General features: G+C 41.8%; 1 protein-coding gene across 3 annotated transcripts in view; it reads right to left on the bottom strand.

Annotated features, from left to right (window-relative positions):
- IFT88 (intraflagellar transport 88) overlaps window positions 1–10,947 on the bottom strand; it is an 81,700-nt gene extending 70,753 nt beyond the window's left edge. For all 3 annotated transcript variants that reach the window (XM_076009563.1, XM_076009564.1, XM_012778654.3), the window contains exons 1-2: window positions 10,792–10,947; window positions 3,098–3,193 (exon numbers count right to left, since the gene is read on the bottom strand). In XM_076009563.1, coding sequence (XP_075865678.1) covers window positions 3,098–3,187 — 90 coding nt within the window. In that variant the 5' untranslated portion in view covers window positions 3,188–3,193; window positions 10,792–10,947. The remainder of the gene's footprint in view (window positions 1–3,097; window positions 3,194–10,791) is intronic.
- Window positions 10,948–21,894: the final 10,947 nt, after the last annotated feature.

The raw sequence follows: 21,894 nt of genomic DNA on the forward strand, positions 1-21,894 counted from the left end.
CTGGGCTCAAGAGATTCCCCTGCCTCAGTCTCCAAAGTAGCTGAAACTATAGGCATACGCCACCACACCTGGCTATTTTTGAAATTTTTCTTGTAGAAAAATATTTTTCTTGCTATGTTGTCCAGGTTTGTCTTAAACTCCCAGTCACAAGCAATCCTCCCACCTCGGCCTCCCAAAGTGCTGGAATTATAGGTGTAAGCCACCACACCCAGCCACAACACACCTTAAAGCATAATTTTATTACATACAATCATTTTTCTTTAACTTTTACTTTAAATTATCTATATAACCTTTCACATTAACTACATAAAATTTAATAAGTAAACAATTCTCCGTCAGCCATAGCACCTGAAAACTTATGTATAAAATATAAAGCCAAAGGCATACGTAATGTTTGGCATAATTAATTATACTTTTCATTTGGCAGATATTTTGGTAAAATGATGTCTACTAACATTCTTAAATTATTAGTAAAATTTGACTAATCAGCTCAATAAATTCTAACTAAAGGACAAACTAAAAAGAACAGTTAACAAATTCTCCAGTTACAAACACCAAACTAACACAACTTTTGTAATTTTTTTTTGTGACTTGATTAACAAATTACATATTCTATTAACATCTTAAGCAATTATTTCAAATATTTCAATTATATATTGAACTTATTAGCTAATTAAGATCAAAAGAAAACCAGGCATAAACCAAACATTATTTCTATTTCACTGTATATTTATTTTTGAGTCTGATATTCTGAGTATTTGTTCCAGACTAAATCATGCAGCCACACTGTGACAACCTAATGAGATTGGAAGTTTCTAAGGTGCTTTAAAAGTGATCATCTTCACAATCCATTAATTCCACTTCTGGGACTCTATCCCAGGAAATGTTTCATCAAAACACAGAAAATTATTTATGCATAAAACTATTCATCACTATGTAATTTACAACAGTGGAAAACTAGAAAAAATCCTAACATGAGAAAATACTTCTTATCAACTATGTATTTTCAGTATTATGTAGCCACTAAAATCATATTATTTAAATATTTAGTATGAGACATTGCTTATGATGTAGCTGAATGTAAAAAAGCAAACAGAAAAGTAAATGTTTGCTGAATTCCAAGCACATTAAAAAATCCCAAGCACGTAAAATTGTATACGTATATACATCAAGGAAAGACAAAGCAACAAAATGTTATAGTAGTTATTTCTGAGTGATAAGATTGATTACTGGTAACTCTATATTCAAGAATGAGCATGTCTTATTTTTATAATTGGGAGAATGGGGAGATCTCAATGGTTTTCATGATTTATACTAACTTCAGAAAATGCTTATGTTACAATGTAAATTTTACAAAAGAGATTATATAATCATTTGTGTGTGTTTGGAAATATTTATGTATATTAAAAGAAAAGGGAATACAGCAAAACATCAGGTAGTACATCCAACATAGATGTGATCTTTGGGTGACAAGATTGACATCACTTTATTTCTTTTTTCTCCAATTTTCTAGGCCTTTCAAATTTTCTATAATAATCAGTATCACCTAGATTCCATCCCCCTCGCTTTTTTTATAGAGACAGAGTCTTGCTATGTTGCCCAGGCTGCAGTGCAGCAGCTATTCACGGGCACGGGGTCTTGGCACACTACAGCCTCAAACTCCTGGGCTCAAGTGATCCCTGCGCCATAGCATTCCAAGTTGCTGGGACTACAGGCCCACCTGGATTTTGCCTAGATTTTTATTTTACATAGAAAAAGTGAATGGTTTCTATTTTTGTTCTTGTTTTCTTTTTAGTTCTCAAATTCACAGACCACCATTTTACTCCAAAGGGGGAAAAAAACTTCAAAAATTACTATTACAAAAGCTCTAAGAAAAACTCTAGAAAGAATGAGATTTCCTAAATTAACATGGTATAAATGCTAATATAGTTGTCCCTTGGTATCCATGAGGGCTTAGTTCCCGGACCCCACCACCACCAAAATTTGTCCGTGCTCAAGTCCCTGATATAACATGGTATAGTATTTGCACATAACCTACGCACATCCTCCCATATATTTTAAATCATCCCTAGATTACTTAAAATACCTAATATAATGTCACACATTGTGCATTCAACATAGTACTCAGCATGACAAATTCAAGTTTTGTTTTTGGAACTTTGTGGAATTTTTTTTCTGAATATTTTCAATCCAAGGTTGGTTGAATCCATGAATGCAGAACCCATGGATACAAAGGGCTGGCTGTATTTGGTTCTTAGATATTTGTAAGTAAATTAACAACCACATTTTTCATCCTTACTTTTTTTTCCCCACACAAGTTTAAGGTAACTTTATAAAGAGATTTTTTTGGCTTTCGTGTGTATGTGTGTGTGTGTGTGCATGTGGTTTCTTTTTTACAATTCAGAAACTGTAACTCTCACAAGAGACATAAACAGATTTAAAACATCCAAATTTGTCTTAGTAACAATTTCATCTTTTAAATTACCATATCATTAAATATTAAGCAGATACAGACTTACTGAAATAAATGGATATTCATGAAATACAAAAAGCAGGTTACAAAATACTACACAGAGTATGATCCCATTTTATCTAAAAATATGGAAGCATACATATATGTCCATAGGAAAATGTTTAGCAAGGTGCAAGTTAGTTAATGGTTATCCCTGGGTGACTGGTGGTGACAGTTTCTATGATTTTAATTGTTTTATATCTATTTCCTATTTTCTATAAAATACTCTAACTAACTAAATTAAAAGAAGAAAAAACTACATGACATTTCAAGTTCAGAGCATTAAAAAAACTGATTTCAGGTACCTTCAGGTGATCTAAGTCACACATTTGGATAGCAAGCGCTGAGGAATACAAGTAGATAAGTCATCTTAATTCATTTCCATACCTGTCTCATGATCTTCCTCTCCGCTGCAATTATTTTTTGGGTAGAAGTTAGCAGAATCTTCAGTAACAGCATTTTTCTAGGTTTATTACTCAGCTTATTTAATTTAAATCATAATAAAGCAGAACTCTCAAACCCTAAGTCTTCATAAATCAGCTTAACAAAGACCAATGTAAAACAAAAAAAATTTTTTTTGTTTACCTCAGTATCATAGGTTGGATTGTAGTCATTATAACCAGAATAAAGATCATCTTCATCTGTCTCTGGAGCCAGGTGCACATTTTGCATCATTTGTACCTATGAAAAATTGGCAGTATAAATATCTTCTTGGTTTAAGAAATAATTCTTAATTCAAACAAAGGATAGATGGTTAACAACCTTTCTGGTCAAATCTATCTACACAAATTTTTATGCCTTGAATGTTTTTTCACATCAAATTCCCCAAACTGTCAAAACACTCATTCATTACCCTGGTTTCACATTTATTCCACACCTACAACATTGAAAGAACAGTGACAGGAACTAGAGGGGGTACAGTTGATTGTCCTGATTTTCATGGAGCTTAGTGGCAAGTGCAGAAGAAAGGTATGCAATAGTCAATTAAAATGCAAGGCAAAAACCACACATACCCATCGGAATGGCTAAAATTAAAAAGACCAAAAACACATCATGTCCTCAAGGATGTGGGGCAACCAGAGTAACCATACATTGTTGGTGAAGTGTAAAATGGTACAATTTTGGGAAAAGGTCTAACAGTTTCATAAAATTGACATACACCTTTTACAACCCAGCAATTCCACTCAAAAGCATTTACCCAGGAGAAATGAAAGCATATGTCACAAAAAGATTTGTATAAGAATGTTCACAGCAGCTGTCAACCTAAAGAAAGAAACTGAGGCAAAAATTATTGTTTATTTGAGCCAAGATAAGTTCAGTTGCCTGGAAGACTCAAACCCAAGTAACCTTGGATGTGAGCTCCGTTTGGCCTCTGTTCAAAAACATTTTTAAAGGTAAAAAAGGGGGGCAAGGAGTGGGATGATACAAAGTTATTTGTCAGGAAGTCTTGTTGGTTTATAGAAATAACATTGATTATGACTGGCTGTACACTGTAAGGGTTACAGCACCTCGCCTGCAGCATGGTTAGGTTAATTTATAGGTACTTGTGGCCATAGCAAGCAGTTTTAAGAGACAATTACTTAGCCCCAGAAGGAAAGTGGGATATGACTGCTGTTTCATTGCCATGCCCTTTTGGGCCTGATAATTTAGAGGAGGCTCTCATTTCTAAGATAAAAGTTTTCTTTTCTTTCTCATAGCCTTATTCACAATAGCTAAAAATGAGAAACAGGCCAAGTGCCCATCAATAAAATGGATAAGCAAAATGTGGCATATTTATGCAATGAAGTACTATTCAGCAGTAAAAAAGAATGCACTAATGACATATTAGGTTGGTGCAAAGGGGGGTATTGCAGTTTTAACATTGTTGAAATTTGACAATACATACTTAAATAAATGTGGTTATGTTATACATCATTTTAATGCACATTTCTTGCTTTATGTTTTTTTGCTAATGACCTATAACTTGCTGTTTATTTTATATTTATTTTAGACTATGGAGATGATGTTAGACAAAAAGCAAATCTGAGCAATTTTCTTGTTTGATTTCAAGATGGGTTGTAAAGCAGCAGAGACAATTTGCAACATCAACGACGCATTTGGCCCAGGAACTGCTAATGAATGTACGGTGCAGTGGTGGGATATAAGAAGTTTTGCAAAGCAGACGAGAGCCGTGAAGATGAGGAGTGCAGTGGCCAGTCACTGGAAGTTGACAATGACTAATTGAGAGCAATCATCGAAGCTGATCCTCTTACAACTACACAAGAAGTTGCTGAAGAACTCAAGGTCGACCATTCTATAGTCGTTCAGCATTTGAAGCAAATTGCTAGGCGAAAAAGCTCAATGAGTGAGTGCCTCAAGAGGTGACCAAAAAAAAAAAATCATCATTTTGAAGTGTCATCTTCTCTTACTGCAGCAGCAAATCATTTCTTGATTGGACTATGACGGACAAAAAGTGGATTTTATACAACAGGTGACAACCAGCTCAGTGGTTGGACTGAGAAGAAGCTTCAAGGCATTTCCCAAAGCCAAACTTGAACCCAAAAAAGATCACTGTGACTGTTTGGTGGTCTGCTTCCAGTCTGATCCACTACAGCATTCTGAATCCCAGCGAAACCATTACATCTGAGAAGTACGCTCAGCAAATCCACAATCCACTGAAAACTACAATGCCAGCAGCCGGCATTGGTCAACAGAAAGGGCCCAATTCTCCATGACAAGGCAAGTGAATGTCATACAACCAACACTTGAAAAGCTGAATGAATTGGGCTATGAAGTTTTACCTTATCCGCCATGTTCACCTGACCTCTTGCCAACCGACTACCACTTCTTCAAGCACCTCAACAACTTTTGCAGGGAAAACACTTCCACAACCAGCAGGATGCAGAAAATGCCTTACAAGAGAGTTCGCTGAATCCTGAAGCATGAATTTTTAAGCTACAGGAATAAACAAACTTTTTTTCATTGGCAAAAATGTGTTGATTGTAATGGTTCCTATTTTGATTAATAAAGATGCGTTTGAGCCTAGTTACAATGATTTAAAATTCATGGTCCAAAAACACGATTACTTTTGCACCAACCTAATAACATGAAAGAATCTCAATTATGCCAAGTGAAAGCAGCTTCACATAAAACTGTACATTATGTACCGTTTCATATATATGAAGTTATTGAAAAGGCAAAGCTAATCTAAGATAGAAAACAATCAGGGGGTGAGAGATTGCATGCAAAAGGGCATGAGAGAATTTTCTGGGGTGATGATGAATGTTCTATATCTTGGCAGAGGTTTGGGTTACACAGGTGTATGCATTCGTGAAAACTCAGCAAATAAGTGAGATTTCTGCTTTGTAAATTTTATCTCAAAATAAAAAACTGCAAAAAATATCAAACTATAATTAACATGCACACTGAAGCATTTAAGGAAAACTCAATATTTTTAATTTACCTTGAAATGCCCAAAATAAGATGGATTAATAGAGGGGATGGAGGGATAGATAAATGGACAGATATGTGACAAAGCAAGTGTAGAAAAACACTAATGGTGGAATCCAGGGGCAGGTATAACATTCATTGTAAAATTCTTTATGCTGCACATTTGAAAATTTTTGTAATGAAATGTTGAGAAACAATGCAAGACAGAATAAAATAGATGTCAAAGTAAAGTAAAATAGAAGTGTGAAAATTGATCATACCAACTGGGTGATTCTTGTCATACTCAATTAAAACAGAGTCAAGAAGCCAGGGGAAAAAGCACTCAGGACACACAACTGCTCCAAGAATGAAATTCTCTGCAAGTCCAGCTGCTAACACTGCCTATTGCACCCTGACACCAGTTTTATCTACAGCTGCTAATATAACTTGCTGCAACTCTAGGACTACTTTAGCCCACCTCCATCACCCACCAATTGGAACCTGCCTCAGTTTCCCAGAAACTCACTAGTGCCAATGAACTTTCACAAAGAGCACTAGGTAACATTTCTCCTTTTGATAAAAATTTCAACCTCCTCTTTGTTCTTTGGACATACTGAAGATGACCTAGTCTGTGGGTACCCTGAATTGCAATCCTTTCTTCCCAAATAAAACATTAAATTTAGAAATTTTTCTGTATGCTTTTTAAAAATTTATTTTTATGTATTTCTTTTTTAGAGACAGGGTCTTGCTCTGTTGCCCAGGCTGCAGTACACTACTGTGATCATAGCTCACTGCAGCCTCAAACTTCCGTGCTCAAGCAATCCTCCTGCCTCCCAAATAGATGTTAATACAGGTGTGCACCACCACGCCCAGCTAATTTTAAATTTTTGTTTTAGAGACAGGGTCTCACTATGTTGCCCAGGCTAGTCTTTGAACTCCTGACTTCAAGAAATCCTCCAACTTCAGCCTCCAAAAGTGCTGGGATTGAGCCACCATATCTAGGCTCTACATTTTATTTTGACTACAACAGAAGCATGGGAGAAATGTAATTACTGTATATATATATATACTGTAAATGTAATAATTATTAGAGAATCTGGCAAGAATCCCCAGAAGTATCATTCAAATCAAGTCAATATTTTAGGTAATTTGGGGGGGTGGAAGATGGGGGAGTGGTTGTTATCCAAGAAATGTGGTATTGAATTACTTTGTCTATCTTAAAATATTAATATATACATGTATTTTATTTATTTATTTTATTTTTTTGGAGACAGAGTCTCGCTCTGTTGCCTGGGCTAGAGTGCCATGGCGTCAGCCTAGCTCACAGCAACCTCAAACTCCTGGGCTCAAACAATCCTGCTGCCTCAGCCTCCCGAGTAGCTGGGACTACAGGCATGTGCCACCATGGCCGGCTAATTTTATATATATATATATATATATATATATTAGTTGGCCAATTAATTTCTTTCTATTCATAGTAGAGATGGGGTCTCTCTCTTGCTCAGGCTGGTCTCGAACTCCCGAGCTCAAACGATCCCTGCCTTGGCCTCCCAGAGAGCTACGATTACAGGTGTGAGCCATTGCGCCCGCCTGTATTTTAAAGGTTGTACATTTTATGTGTGCTAGTAAATTGCTAAGAAAGTTTCAACATAGTAGCAAATATGTGGCTTCTATAATTCCTATCTATGTTTTCTCATAACCTGTAAAAAACTATTTATGTATATTTATAATACTAATAAAATTACTTTTTTGAGCTTTTGGTCAGGAAAGTGAAAAAAAATTACTTTTTTGAGATATAATTCACATACCATGATATTCACCCTTTTAAGGTACACAATTGAATGGTTTATAGTATATTACCAAGGTTGTGCCACCATCACCAGTATCTAATTCCAGAATATTTTCATCATCCTATAAAGAAACCTGGGGTCCTTTAGCAGTCTACTCTCTGTTCCTCCCTTCCCCTAGTCCCTGACAACCATTAATCTACTTTCTGTCTCTATGGATTTGCCAATTCTGAACATTCCATATTCATGGAATCATATATATGTGGGTTTTGTGCCTGGCCTCTCTCAGCATGATGTTTTCAAGATTCATCTATGCTGTAATATATATCAGTACTTAATTCCCTTTTATGGCTAAATATTAAAAATACATCTACATTTTACTTATCCATGTATTAATTAATGGACATCTGGATTGTTTCCACTCTTTGGCTTTAATGAACAATACTGCTATGAACATTTGTGTACAAATTTTAACATGGATATCTATTTTCAATTCCATTGGGTATATACCTAGGAATGGAATTGCTGGGTCATGTTTAACTTTTGGAGCATCTGACAGACTGTTTTCCAAAGTGGCTACACCATTTTATACCCACCTGCAATGTGTAAAAGTTTCAGTTTCTCCATGTTCTAGCCAACATTTGTTATTGTTCCTTTTTGATATAGCCATTCTAGTATATATGAAATATATATTTCATATATCTCACTGTGGTATTTATTTGCATTGCCCTGATGACTAATGATGCTGAGCATCTTTTTGTGTGCTTATTGGCTATATATCTCTTTGGAGCAATGTATGTTTAGGTCTTTTGCCCATTTTTAAAACCTAGGTTGTCTTATATAACAGGATCCATTATACATTCTGGATACTAGACCCTATATATATGATTTGCAAATATTTTCTCCCATCTGTGCCTTGTCTTTTCACATTCTTGGTCATATCCTTTGAAGCACCAAATTTTTTAATTTTGATGGTGTATAATTTATCTATTTTTTTTTTTTTTGGTTACTTGTACTTTTGGTATCACATCTAAGAAACAACTGTCTAGTCTAATGTCAAGAAGATATACACATATGTTTTCTTCTAAGAGTTTTTTAGGGGGCCGGGCGTGGTGGCTCACGCCTGTAATCCTAGCTCTCTGGGAGGCTGAGGCGGGCAGATTGCTCAAGGTCAGGAGTCTGAGACCAGCCTGAGCAAGAGCAAGACCCCTGTCTCTACTATAAATAGAAATAAATTAATTGGCCAACTAATATACATAGAAAAAACTACCCGGGCATGGTGGTGCATGCCTGTAGTCCCAGCTACTCGGGAGGCTGAGGCAGGAGGATTGCTTGAGCTCAGGAGATTGAGGTTGCTGTGAGCTAGGCTGACGCCACGGCACTCACTCTAGCCTGGGCAACAAAGAGAGACTCTGTCTCAGAACTAAATAAATAAATAAATAAGAGTTTTTTGGTGTTAGTTCTTACATTTAGATCTTTGATCCATTTTCAGTTAATTTCTCATTACTTTTTGAAGATGAAAATTCCCTAGTATGAGAACAAATGTCAATCAGATAGAAATGGTCATTCCAAAATACCTCCAAAAGGTATTAAATGTTATTCATAGAAGAACTATAAAATATTTTTAATTAAAAGCTTTAGCTCAGATAATACTAAACCAGTGGTTCTCAAACTTTAGCATACATCAGAAACCTAAAGGTTTATTATATTCATATTGCTGCTCCCCAGCCACCAGTGTTTCTTATTCAATAAGACTTGAATGGGGGGACACAATCATCACCACTTGCATCCCTTACAATGTCGATTTTGGTTTATTTACCTTAGAGACTGGGTCTCATTCTGTTGCCCTGGCTGGAGTACAGTGGCAGGATCATAGCTCACTGCAGCCTTGAACTCCTACGCTCAAGCAATCCTCCTTCCTCAGCCTCCCCAGTCACTGGGATCACAGCCCGGAGCTACTACATAAGGCTAGAATGTGGATTTCTAACAAGTTTGTAAATAATGCTGATGCTGCTGGTGTGGGGTTCACACTTTGAGAACCACTATGCTACACAAGAACTTCCCGATTATGAGCCCTATTTAAGTCAGTTTAGCATATAATGAGTTGTAAAAACAAGCAACTTTTAGAATTAGAGATCCTTTCAGCTAGTCTGTAAACAGATTTTAAAAAGGTTTTACCCGCAAGAGACTTTAGCTGAACAGACATCTGTTGGAACATACAATTTTAAAGATGTGGAAAGTGAAGCCAAGAAAGGTGAAGGGAATCACCCATGGCTAACAGCTATGCTATGGGCGGCAGAACAAATGTTACAACACAGGTTTCTGGATTCTCTAAGCTATTAATATTCGAACAGCAGCTTCTATGCATAACAAGCCTCTCACGTTGAAATAATTTGGGGATGATGCCACCTATATTTAACATAAACGTCAGCAAAATCTTTTTTAAATGCCAAAGTTACTTTTTTATACTCTTCTGCTGTGTGTGATGTAGTCTACTTCCAAAATGCCTATTGTACTTTCTCAAAAGTTCACGATCAGATAATCAGACTGGCAAAAGAACACAGGTAATTTGAGGCTTAGAAAGAATCTTGGGAGAAGAGTACTTCATGTTTTTGGATTTCTCCATCTTTGTGCGGCTAAGTACGTCCGTGCTTTATGCATTCCGCTGTGTACTTTTACCATCACTTTCTGATTCCGCCTTTTGTCCGCCACTTTCAAGTGCTTCACCTAACAAAACCGCAAGAGCAACGCGCACCCCATCTGCGGCGACCCTCGAGAGCCGGTGCGAGGGTCTGACTGGGTCTGGAGGTCCCGCCGAGGGCTGTGATTCGGGACAGCCAGGCCAGGGGAGCAGCAACGCCCACCCGCGCCCCGAGCGCAAGAACAGCCCGCCGGCCGGGAGACCGCCGAGCGAGAGACGACGCCCGCCTCCCGGAGCGGACCGGCCCGGGCCCCTCCAGTTCGCGTCCAGCCACAGGAGCCGGGGACGGGGCGGCGGGCGGGTCCCCTCGCGGCCCGCCGACACAGGCGGCGGGCGGGTGACGGTCGGAAGGGACCAGCCCCGGCCCCGGCCCCTTCTCCTACCTCGCGCTGAGGGGAGCAGGGCGACCACGAGTCGCCCCCGGGGAAGACGCGGCGTTTGACGGAATCTGCCCGGAGCCTCCGTAGGCCCGAGCGCGACGCCGCAGCCGTTGCCAAGCGCGCATCCAAGGAAGCCGCTCCCACAGTCCCCCGCGCGGGGCGGGCGGGGCCGGAAGCGCGGGGGGCGGGGCGTTGCGAGGCGGGGCGGGGCCTGCGCGGGAGGGACGGAGGGGCCCGGAGCGGGGCTCAGGGGGGCCTCCGGGGAGAGGGAGGAGGAGGCTGACGAACTCACCCGCAGGGCTGCGGCCCAGGGTGCGAGCTGGCTGCTATGAAATGGCTCCCGCGGCCGCTACACCAACCGCATGAGCCTCGAACCCGCTTTCCGTGCGGTCACTACCTCGCCTGCTCACTCTGCACCTTTGTGCGCAGAGGGTGCGGCCTGGGGAGTCTCCCGCTGCCCGCCCGCGCGCCTGTGAGCGCCGTGTTTGCAGCCCTCGGTCCCGTCGGTTTCCCTCCCGGTTCGGCGGCGCGCGCCTTGGAAGGCAGGGGCCGGACCGCCGTGCCAACCACCTAGAACCAGGGCAACGCTTAATAAACGCAGGGTGAATGAAGAATTAAATTCATAATCGTTTAATCGCTCATTAAGTTGTATCTTAAATTTTAAAGGCAAATGTGGGCCGGGCGCGGTGGCTCACGCCTGTAATCCCAGCACTCTGGGAGGCCGAGGCGGGCGGATTGCTCGAGGTCAGGAGTTCGAAACCAGCCTGAGTAAGAGCGAGACCCCGTCTCTACTATAAATAGAAATTAATTGGCCAACTAATATATATATATAAAATTAGCCAGGCGTGGTGGCGCATGCCTGTAGTCCCAGCTACTCGGGAGGCTGAGGCAGCAGAATTGCTTGAGCCCAGGAGTTTGAGGTTGCTGTGAGCTCTGACGCCCCGGCACTCACTCTAGCCTGGACAACAAGCGAGACTCTGTCTCAAAAAAAAAAAAAAAAAAATAAGTACGTGTTGGGGCCCGGTGCGGTGATTTTTTTTAAAAGAAAAGTGCTTGTTGAGAGACGATTTTCCAGGGGTCTCGCACTTTCCCAGGTCTTGTAAGTAGAAGCACTGACTGCCTTTGTTCTGGACTATGGCGATGTGTTTTTTTTTTCGGTTTTGTGTTGTGTTTTGTTTTGTTTTGAGACAGTGTCTCACTCTGTTGCCCAGGCTGGAGTGCAGTTGCCTAGTTGCCTCACCATAGCTCACTGCATCCTGGAACTCCTGGGCTCAGCCTCAGCCTCCCCAGTAGCTGAGACCAGACACCTGCTACCACGCCCTGCTAATTTCTGGAGGGTAGAGATGGGGTCGTGCTATGTTGCTTAGGTTAGTCTCCAACTGCTAGCTTCAAGTGATCCTCCCACCTCCGCCAACTAAAGTGCTAGGATTACAGGAGTGTGCCACAGTGCCCAGGGTCTGTGATGATTAATTTTATGTGTGCACTGGGTACTTTATTTTTGGTCAGAACACTACGCTAGATGTCTCTATGGAGGTTTTTTTTCAGATGTGATTAACAGTTAAATCAGTAGACTTTGAGTAAAGCAGATGACCCTGCATAACGTGGGTAGGCCTTGTCCAATCAGTAGACGGTCATAAAAGAAAAGACGGATGTCCTCTGAGGAAAAGGAATTTGCCCCCAGACTGCCTTCAGACTCTTAACTGAATCATCAGCTCTCTCCTGGGTTTCTAGACTGACCTGCAGATTTTGGAGTTGGAAAACTGCACAGGCCAGTTCTCGAAAAGAATTGTTTGTCTCCTATTGGTTCTGTTTCTGCAGAGAACCCTGACTAATACAACTGTCTTTTCAAAGATGTATAGGAAACAGCTTTGTAAGATTAAGGTAATTGTCTCCCTCTGGATCAAAAGACAGGTTTTTGCTGTCAAGTATAATGAAGATAATGTCGCCCTCAGGAGCAAATGACTTGCAGCCCATTATTAAAGAGTGGGATTTCCTAAACTTGGGGTTCCTATGCTCTAACACAGACCAATCACATGTGCAGCATCCACCTGGGCTGCCCCTGTAGTCCTGGGGTGAGCCAGTGGGGGAACCACAGGGAAGATGCTGTGCTTGAATAACAAAGTCCTTTGACTCTTACCTGGGTCTTTCCTGCCAGCTGGCAAGTAGGGTAAAATCTTAACACAATTCTGGCTAGAATCTATCTACAGTGCCCAGCTTACAGCAGATGTTCAATAAATAGTTGAATTACTTAGGGAATACTGTAGAGCCTCTCTTTAAAGTTACTGCACTTTGCTAGAGAAAATTTTCATTATATCTTTGGGTCTCCAGGCTCTAAATTTCCAGTCCCTCTCTCTCTCTCTCTCTCTCTCTCTCTCTCTCTCTCTCTCTCTCTCTCTCTATATATATATATATATATATATATATATATATGTATATATATACATATATATATGTGTATATGTATATATATATACATATACATATACACATATACATATGTATATATATATACATATATATATATATATAAATTCAAGTTCTTTCAACTTGGTTTCTCTTTAAGCATAATACAGTTACTTAGCCAGGGAGATGTCAATCACCTTTATTTTAAATGTTGCAATGCAGTTAACATTTATTGAACACATGCCTATTATTGCCAGACAAACTGTTAGGGTCACATAACTTGCATTACTAAAATATAAGCTCCATAGAAAACAGAAATTTTTGTCTTTTTTGTTCTCAGCTGTATCTCCAGTTCTTAGAAAAGTACCTAAAATTGTTGGCTCTCAATAATTATTGATTGAATTGTCAGGGCTTTTAATTAATTATATGTAGAGTTGGGGTGAAGGGGAAGGAAGCAACAAGCATGAACGCTGAGTTTGGTATGAGTACTGGGAGGAAAGCTCGTGCCATTTATTAATATGAAGAATGCTAGAGAAGAAGCAGGTTTGAGTGACAAAATTAGTTTTGAACATGTCTCAGATGCCTGTAAAATATGCACACAGAGATGTTGAGTAGGCAATTGTATGTAAAGCTCAGAGAAAAGATTCCATTGGTGTTGTACACTTGGGATTCACTGGCTCCTAAAATAGATGGATTTGAAGCCTAGGAGTGAGTGAGATTGCTAGCAAGGGGGAGGACATAGACAAAAAAAAAGGGAGCCTAGAACTGAGCCTTGGATACTTAATATTTAAAGGTTTTGCAAAAGAGGAAACCTTCATGGAAGATATTCAAGCATGGTTTAATACTGATGGAAATAATCCAGTAGAAAGAGGTAAGGAATGCAAGAGAGGTGGCTGAGAGTGAGGGGAATGGAGGAGGTTCCAAGGTTTCAGAAAAGTGGAGGTGTTGAATAAGCGGAGAGGAGGAGAGACATTAACTATGGAAACACAGTAACCTTAACCACGGCCACTAACAAGTTAGAATTAATATGTAGTGTATAGAAAGCCTGAGGCATTTCAAGTTGTACCTATACTATCAGAGGCCCCAAAGATAGCGTCTAATCTAAATCATAGTTTTATCTAAGAAATTCCATTATAAAAGAGGGAGCACTCACTGAAGTGCAACCATTAATTTTATAGCATATTGCTTGTCCAAGAGGAATTAGGCAAGATAGATAAGGACTTAGCACCATTCACAACTTAAAGGACGGAAGGGCAAGCTCTTGCCCTTGTTCATAAAGTGACCCAAGTCAAAGGCACTTACAAAAATAAACTTGACATTGATTACAAGTCAGCCCCGGATGCTAGTCACGCCGTCAGCACAAAGCGGTCACTGCTCCTGCCTCTTCTTTCTGCGTTTCATCTTGGTTTCTGTCCTGGATCATTCTTTCCACTTCAATCTAAAATGCCACAATTGTGCTCTTAGCCTTGTTACTACCCCAAATTCTTAATGTCTACAACAAAGAAGAGCCCGATAATTGAGTTGATTTGTGTCGCATCTAGAATTATCTACATATTTATCATAACTCTCAATTTTTTTAAATTTCCCATCCCCAAATGATAATTTTTCAGTAAAAAATGTCTCCATTAGCTGGATATTTCAGAGGGATTTCTAACACTTGAGTCTACCACTTTCTAGGTATAAGCGAACTTCAGTTTCTATTCCTATCAGTTTTGTCAAGATCTCGCAGGTGTTTACTCCACCTGCATTCAAAGCTCTCCATATACTGAACCCCGCCTGCCTTGCCAATCTTATTTTCTTCTGTTAAGGAGAAATAAAGACTCTGGGAGCAAAGATGAAGTTCTGAGAAAAGGTTGCCTTTCAAGCAAAGAACCTGATCCAAAGCAGAGGGTCAGCTCTGGGGGAAGCCCCGTCTGTGGCTTCTGGGCTGACAGGCTGAGGGGCAGCCCTGTGTAAGCGTCGTGCCACAGGCGTCAGGGAGCTGTTGTCTCTGCACGTGAAGTGCTCGTGTCGGTACACTGGCACCTCGGTTGTCCTCGCTGGTTCCAGATGCTGGGACCCATACAGTCATTTTAGGAGAAATCGAGTCTGCATTGCCTCCCGCCTCTCAGGAGACATCATCCTGGTCATTGTCATCACTAATATTATCCTAAGCCTCTGGAGACAAGCTCATGCCTTCTATTTCTCTTCCAGCCTCCATGGACCTGTAGAATAAATCTTCCCTCTGATCTTAGCTTTATCAAGTGTAAGAAGAACATGAGAAGACTGAAAAAACCTTTTATCAGTGGAATGTTAAGTTTGGAGGGGTCTCCTCCTGGCCCAAGGTGGGAAATGCGTTCCTCCTGCCCCGCCGTAGGGGTCCTGAAGTAGGAAACACCGGCCCAGGAGACCTTCCCTTTGCAAGAGTCAGGGACCCTGGGTTCTCTCTCCAGGATTGCTCCTGAATCATCCTGTGACTTTGGGCAAGTTCCTTTCTTCTCTAGGACTGTCTTGCCACTTGTGAAGGGGGGGCTGGGCGTGGCTTTTCCCAGCTTTGCCTGCTTGTGAGTCTTTGGCCTCCTCCAGCTTCATTCCTTTGTCAGGACAAGTGCTCTACCCCAGCCCTTTATTGCTGATTTGACCCAGGTTCACAATGAAAGGGATCTTAACTACATAAAGGAGATTTCCTTAGCATTTATTGACGTTTTAGTTCAGGTGCAAAAGCCAGATTCCTCTTCACACAAATCTCTCACTTTTAAGAATCAGTAGAGTGCTGTAGATTTAAGGTAACAAATCTGTATTCAAAGATCACTGGTTACAGAGGGGAATAGGGCAGCGGGCAAAAAAGAAAAGTGGAAAAATACTCTAATAAATGTTCAAGCTACTTTATGGAAGGAAAATAGTAAAAGCTGGCCTCAGTACACTCTAATTGCAGTCCACGTGGCCTGTTGTGCTGGGAGCAGAGCAGGCCCACGTGAAAGGTTTCTTCCAAAAGCAGCACACGTTGGCTCTTTCATAAACTTCACACACTGCACTGTTGTTGCAGCCAAGGCTTTCGTGCTGCGCCAAAGCCGATGTCTGAAAGGGCAGTTGTGCGCTGTGTGTGCAGAGTAAGTTTCCATCACTTTGGCTTTCCTTTTGCTGCTTTCAGAAGAGCTGGTTAATAAAAAGCCTTTTTCCCTCATATAATGTGCTCACTTTTTTCTCCTTGCTTGAGCCTGTAATTAAATGTTTCATAATAACAGATGTGAATTTAGCTTTTCAACTTGAGAGTAGGATCAGTGAAGACTGGAGTGTGGTTTGAAAAGAAACCAGTAAGTCCTTTCCAATCTCAAATCACCCAAAACAAGAACGTTCAAATAACCAAATGAATATTGTATAAAGATATTTGATGACAAGAAACAGTGAAATTAAGTGCATTATACTTTTCAGCATTAATAATTATCTTTGATCCATGTCAGCTGTATACGGAGCTTATGCTGACACGTTCACTCACTCATTCATTCATCCATTCATTCATTTGTGGGAGCCTCACAAATGGATAAGGTGGAAAGAAGGCATTCCTGGCAGAAGAGCATATAATATACAAGCTGTGACACCTAACATGGTAGGGGCTGGCCACAGATGGCTGTTTAAAATTAAAATAATTCAATTAAATCAAATTAAAAATTGAGTTCCTGGATCACAGGCCACATTCCAAGTGCTCAATAGGTACATGGGGCTAGCGGCTACTCCGCTGGAGAGCGTGATTTCATCATCGCGGAAGGTTCTACTGGACAGTGCTGCAAGGGTGGAGGGAATATTCAAATCACCAGACTGCAATTTAAAAACAATGTTGAATCAACTGCCTTTGTTTGTGATCCCCAAAGCATGGTCCAACGAATCATAGTGACCTGACAGCATAGCTGCCCCTTGAAGAGCATTGGCTTGAGCTGCGGGTCCACTTACACTAGGGTTGTCGGCTGGGGGGGGTGCCCCAATCTGAGGGCGGTTCAAAGGTCACCTGTATTTTTTTAAAAGATGGTGAGGTAGTGTCCTCTAAATATTTTTATGGTGTTACAATACAGAATGTTGGGGGATGAATTAATGTTATACTTACCTGCGCTTTTCAATTTTTTCCTTGTGAGGAACTAGATGTCACTCCACTGAAATGTTATGTTCATTCTGACGGGTGAATTCGTTAAACGCTAGGGGAAAGTGGGAATGGTTTGGGAAGATGGTAGGTTTTGTCTTTTTGAGACGGTTTACTTACTTTGAGAATCATCATGCTCTATTTTTAAAACCAAGGCTTGTCTATAAAATTATTGAACTGTGAGAAAAAGCAAAGAGAATCTTTCTTTCTCATTGCCAATGTGTGGATGAAGATCCAGTGATGACTTTGAATGGAGCATTGAAGTACTTTCTCTGAAACCCCCACCTCAGCCTCCCATGTAGCTGGGACTCCAGACACATGCTGCTGCACTTGGCGTTGTGACAGTTTAAAGGTTGTCAAGAAGTGGCGTGGAGGAGAAGGACATATGACCAGGATGTTTAGATAGAGACAGGGCAATATGTAGGCAGCAATGTGTGCATGAATTGGTTTTATGAAATAGTTTGCTATGAACTTGCAATGCCTTTGCATGTTCCTGGAGACTAGGCCTGAGTTTTCAAATTCATCTTTTGAGAAACATTGTTCAAGATGTTAAGTTGGGGGTTACAGCTGAGACCCCAAGACAACAGGTATCAGATGTAAACATGAACTTCCAGAGCGATGGGCATTTTTTCGAAGTAGGTGGTCAAGAATGTTTTAAAACTTTTTGATCCCTGACTAGTATCCAGGTAAAGGATGGAGAATTGAGATTTCACTTTCAAAGTCCTTCCCCCCCACCCCCATCACCCGACCCCTCTCCCCCTCCTCCCCTACCCCAGGTTGGTCTTAGCTGGCCTGAGGGGAGATTTAATTACCTAATTAAGACCGTATTTGCAACTTAATTGCCTTTATTTCCCTGAGGTGGCCAGAAAAACCAGGGGCGGCCTGAGCTTTCTTTTTTTTTTTTTTTTTTTGAGACAGTCTCACTTTGTTGCCCAGGCTAGAGTGAGTGCCTTGGCGTCAGCCCAGCTCACAGCAACCTCAAACTCCTGGGCTCAAGCAATCCTCCTGCCTCAGCCTCCCGAGTAGCTGGGACTACAGGCATGCGCCACCATGCCCGGCTAATTTTTTCTCTATATATATTGGTTGGCCAATTAATTTCTTTCTATTTATAGTAGAGATGGGGTCTCGCTCTTGCTCAGGCTGGTTTCGAACTCCTGACCTTGAGCAATCCGCCCACCTCAGCCTCCCAGAGTGCTAGGATTACAGGCGTGAGCCACCGCGCCCGGCCCTGAGCTTTCTTTAATGAAGGACAGGGGAGGCACTCCCTCCACTGGCCAATTTTTAACCGGGGAGAGGGAGGCGAAAATAAAGTGGTTTGGATGACATCCCACGAGTTGTTCTCGCTCAGCGTAGCTCGTGTGTGCTGCACGGAGTTCTTTCTCCTTCTCCATGAACGAGCGCTGCGGTTCACTCGCGCAAATGGCGCAGCGCGGCGCTCGGAGCGCTCGCCCTGCCCGGGGTCGCCGCGGGGCGGCGCAGGCTCGGCGGGAGGACTGTTCACTCGCGCAAATGGCGCAGCGCGGCGCTCGGAGCGCTCGCCCTGCCCGGGGTCGCCGCCGGGCGGCGCAGGCTCGGCGGGAGGACTGTTCACTCGCGCAAATGGCGCAGCAGGGCGCTCGGAGCGCTCTCCCTGCCCCGGGTCGCCGCGGGGCGGCGCAGGCTCGGCGGGAGGACTGTTCACTCGCGCAAATGGCGCAGCAGGGCGCTCGGAGCGCTCTCCCTGCCCCGGGTCGCCGCGGGGCGGCGCAGGCTCGGCGGGAGAACCGGGCGCTCTCACCCGAGCGAGTCACTGATTCGTTTCTTCAGTTTGTGGCCGCGCCCCGCAAAATCGGGGTACACAGAAGGGGACGATGCCAGGCTGGCGCCAGGCGCGACCGCCGGGGCTCCCCCGAGATACCCCACGAGAATTTCCCTCAGGCGGTGCCGGCGTCTCCTCAGCGGCCCCGGCGCGGCGGCGGCGGCGTCTACACGGCCAGCTCGTTCCCGGGAGGACGACCGGCCGCCTCGCCTCACAGAGGGGGACGAGGCGCGGCGCTCGGGGACCGCAGACGAGGAAAACGTCAGACGTATTGATCTGTGGCACGGAAGGTCGCGTCTGAATTCCCGCGCGGGGTGCTCCGGCGACAGTGCGGACGCGCTTCCTCCTCGCTCAGCCGGGCCCGGCGCCTGCGAGAGGGAAGGACGCGCCCGGTGCGGGACTCCTGGCCCGCGGGAGCCGGGGACAGACGGGCGCCCGGGGGACAGGGCGTGGCACATCGCAGGACCGGAGTCCGCGCCCACACGGCGCGCGCTGAAGGGGAAATAGCGCGGGTTTCCACTGTCCCCAAAGGATCTGCAGAGTCAGTGCTTTCCCACAGGCGTCCACTCATGAAAATCTGGAAGTTCTGAGATGTACATGGACACGTAATGACTTAGAATGTGGGAGACTTACTCGAAAGCCGCGGTTATTAAGATAGTCTGGCAGAAGAGGGAATCCAGAAATAGACCTATGCATCATGCATGTTTGTCAATTGGTTTCAATAAATATGCCAAAGTGACTCAATGGAGAAAGTGCAATTATTTTCAAGAAAGGGTGCTGGACAACTGAATATTCATATACAAAAATTAACTCAGAATCCGTGTTTGACCCACATATAAGAGTTAAAATTTATAAAATTTGTAGAGGAAGAAAAACATAGAAGAAAATCTTTGTGAGCTTTGTTTAGGCAAAAGCTTTTCAGATAGAACACAAAAAACATGGATCATAAAAGCAATAATAAATTGGATTTTGTTAAAACTACAAACCGGTCTTCAAAAGACACTGTTAGGAAAAATAAAAATACCAGCCGCACACTGGGAGAAACTATGGGCAAAACACTTACCTGTCCAGGATATATAAAGAAATGTTGCAACTCAATGATAAGGAGAAAAACAACCCAATTAAAAAGTGGGCAAAATATTTAAAAAGACAGTCCACCAAAGAAGATATATTAATGGTTAATAACCAATGAAAAGATGCTTACTAGTTATCATTAAAATGCAAATGAGGGTGAGCATAGTGAATCACACATGTAATCCTAGCACTCTGGGAGGCCCAGGGAGGAAGAAAGAAAAAGAAGAGTAGTAGAGGGAGGAAGATGATAATTTCTGAAGTGAATGAAACATAGAGAAATGTTACCATGGTAAAACTGCTCCCCAAGTAAAATGTGTTGTATTAACTGTAGTTGCCCAAGCCAGAAAGCTCATAGTTGTGAATGAGGAAAAAAAATAATTTAAACATGCCACAATGTGAATCGGGAATTTCTTTATAACTATACACTTAAAAAATGGTTAAGATGGTAACCATTTTATGTTATGTCTATTTTACCACAATTTTTTTAAATGGCCAAAAGACTTGAGCAGACATTTCACCAAAGAAGATATGTGGTTGGCAAGTAAGCATGAAAATATGCTTAATATCACTTGTCACTAGGGGAGTGCTAATTAGAACCATAATGAGATAACTACCACAGGCCTAACAGAACAGCTAAAATTTAAACAAACAAAACGGAGGACTGCACGTGCTGGTGAGGATCTGGGGCAACCAAGACGCTCCTGCACTTTGGAAAGCAGTTTGGCAGTTTCTTGCAAAACAAAACATACACATACCACAGGACCCAGAATTCCTATTCTTAAGTATTTACCCAAATGAAATGAAAACTTAGTTCCACAAAAATTGTTTATAATCCAAACAATGGTCGCCAAACAATGCCAACATCCCTTCAATTGGCAAATAGAAAAATGATCAGTGGCACATCCACCAAATGGACGACAAAAGGGAACAAACTCTGCAATAACAGGAATGAACTCCTGAGGTACACAATGTGGATGAATCCAAATGAGGTGCACAAAATGAAAGAAGCCGGACTCAAAGGCTGTATACTATGTGATTCCATTTATGTGGATTTCTGGAAGAGGCAAAGCTATTGGGATAGGGAATGGAGCGGGAGCCGGGGTGTGGGGAGGGGTTACATACAAATGAGGAGGGGTGGGGGAACTGTTCTGTTTCTTCACTGTAGTGTGTGATGACAAAAGTCCTAGAATTGTATGTAAATTTAAAAATAAATACATAAATTTTAAAATTAAATTGTGGGATGTAGCTGTACAGTTCTTACTGCACCATTAAATGCCAATATTAGGAAAAAAGAAAGCTCTCAAATTCATGATGAAAATTTCCACCTTATGAAACTAGAGAAAAGAAAAGCAATTAGTTCCATACAAAAAATTATTTTTATTTTGTTTTGACCTCTGTCTTGAGAGGAGGTCCAGTGACTGGTAACACTATATTTAAGAAAGAGGCAGTGAAAACTATATGGAATTTAAGAAAGAGGCAGTGAAAACTATATGGAATTTAAGAAAGAGGCAGTGAAAACTATATGGAATTTATGTGTATGGACAGGGTTTGCTAATCCTGGACATAGAGTGATGGCAGAGACACACCTTCTTTACTGAGATTTTCAAGTATCAGTATCTGTGTGTCTCTTTTCTCTGATTTTTCTGTTTTTCCAGAATAGAATTTGCCAATCTCTATCCAGCATGTCAGTTGCTGATCAGAAAAAAGGGCCTGGAGAGTT

This window comes from Microcebus murinus, chromosome 13 (genome assembly GCF_040939455.1).
Source record: "Microcebus murinus isolate Inina chromosome 13, M.murinus_Inina_mat1.0, whole genome shotgun sequence".
NCBI lineage: Eukaryota > Metazoa > Chordata > Mammalia > Primates > Cheirogaleidae > Microcebus > Microcebus murinus.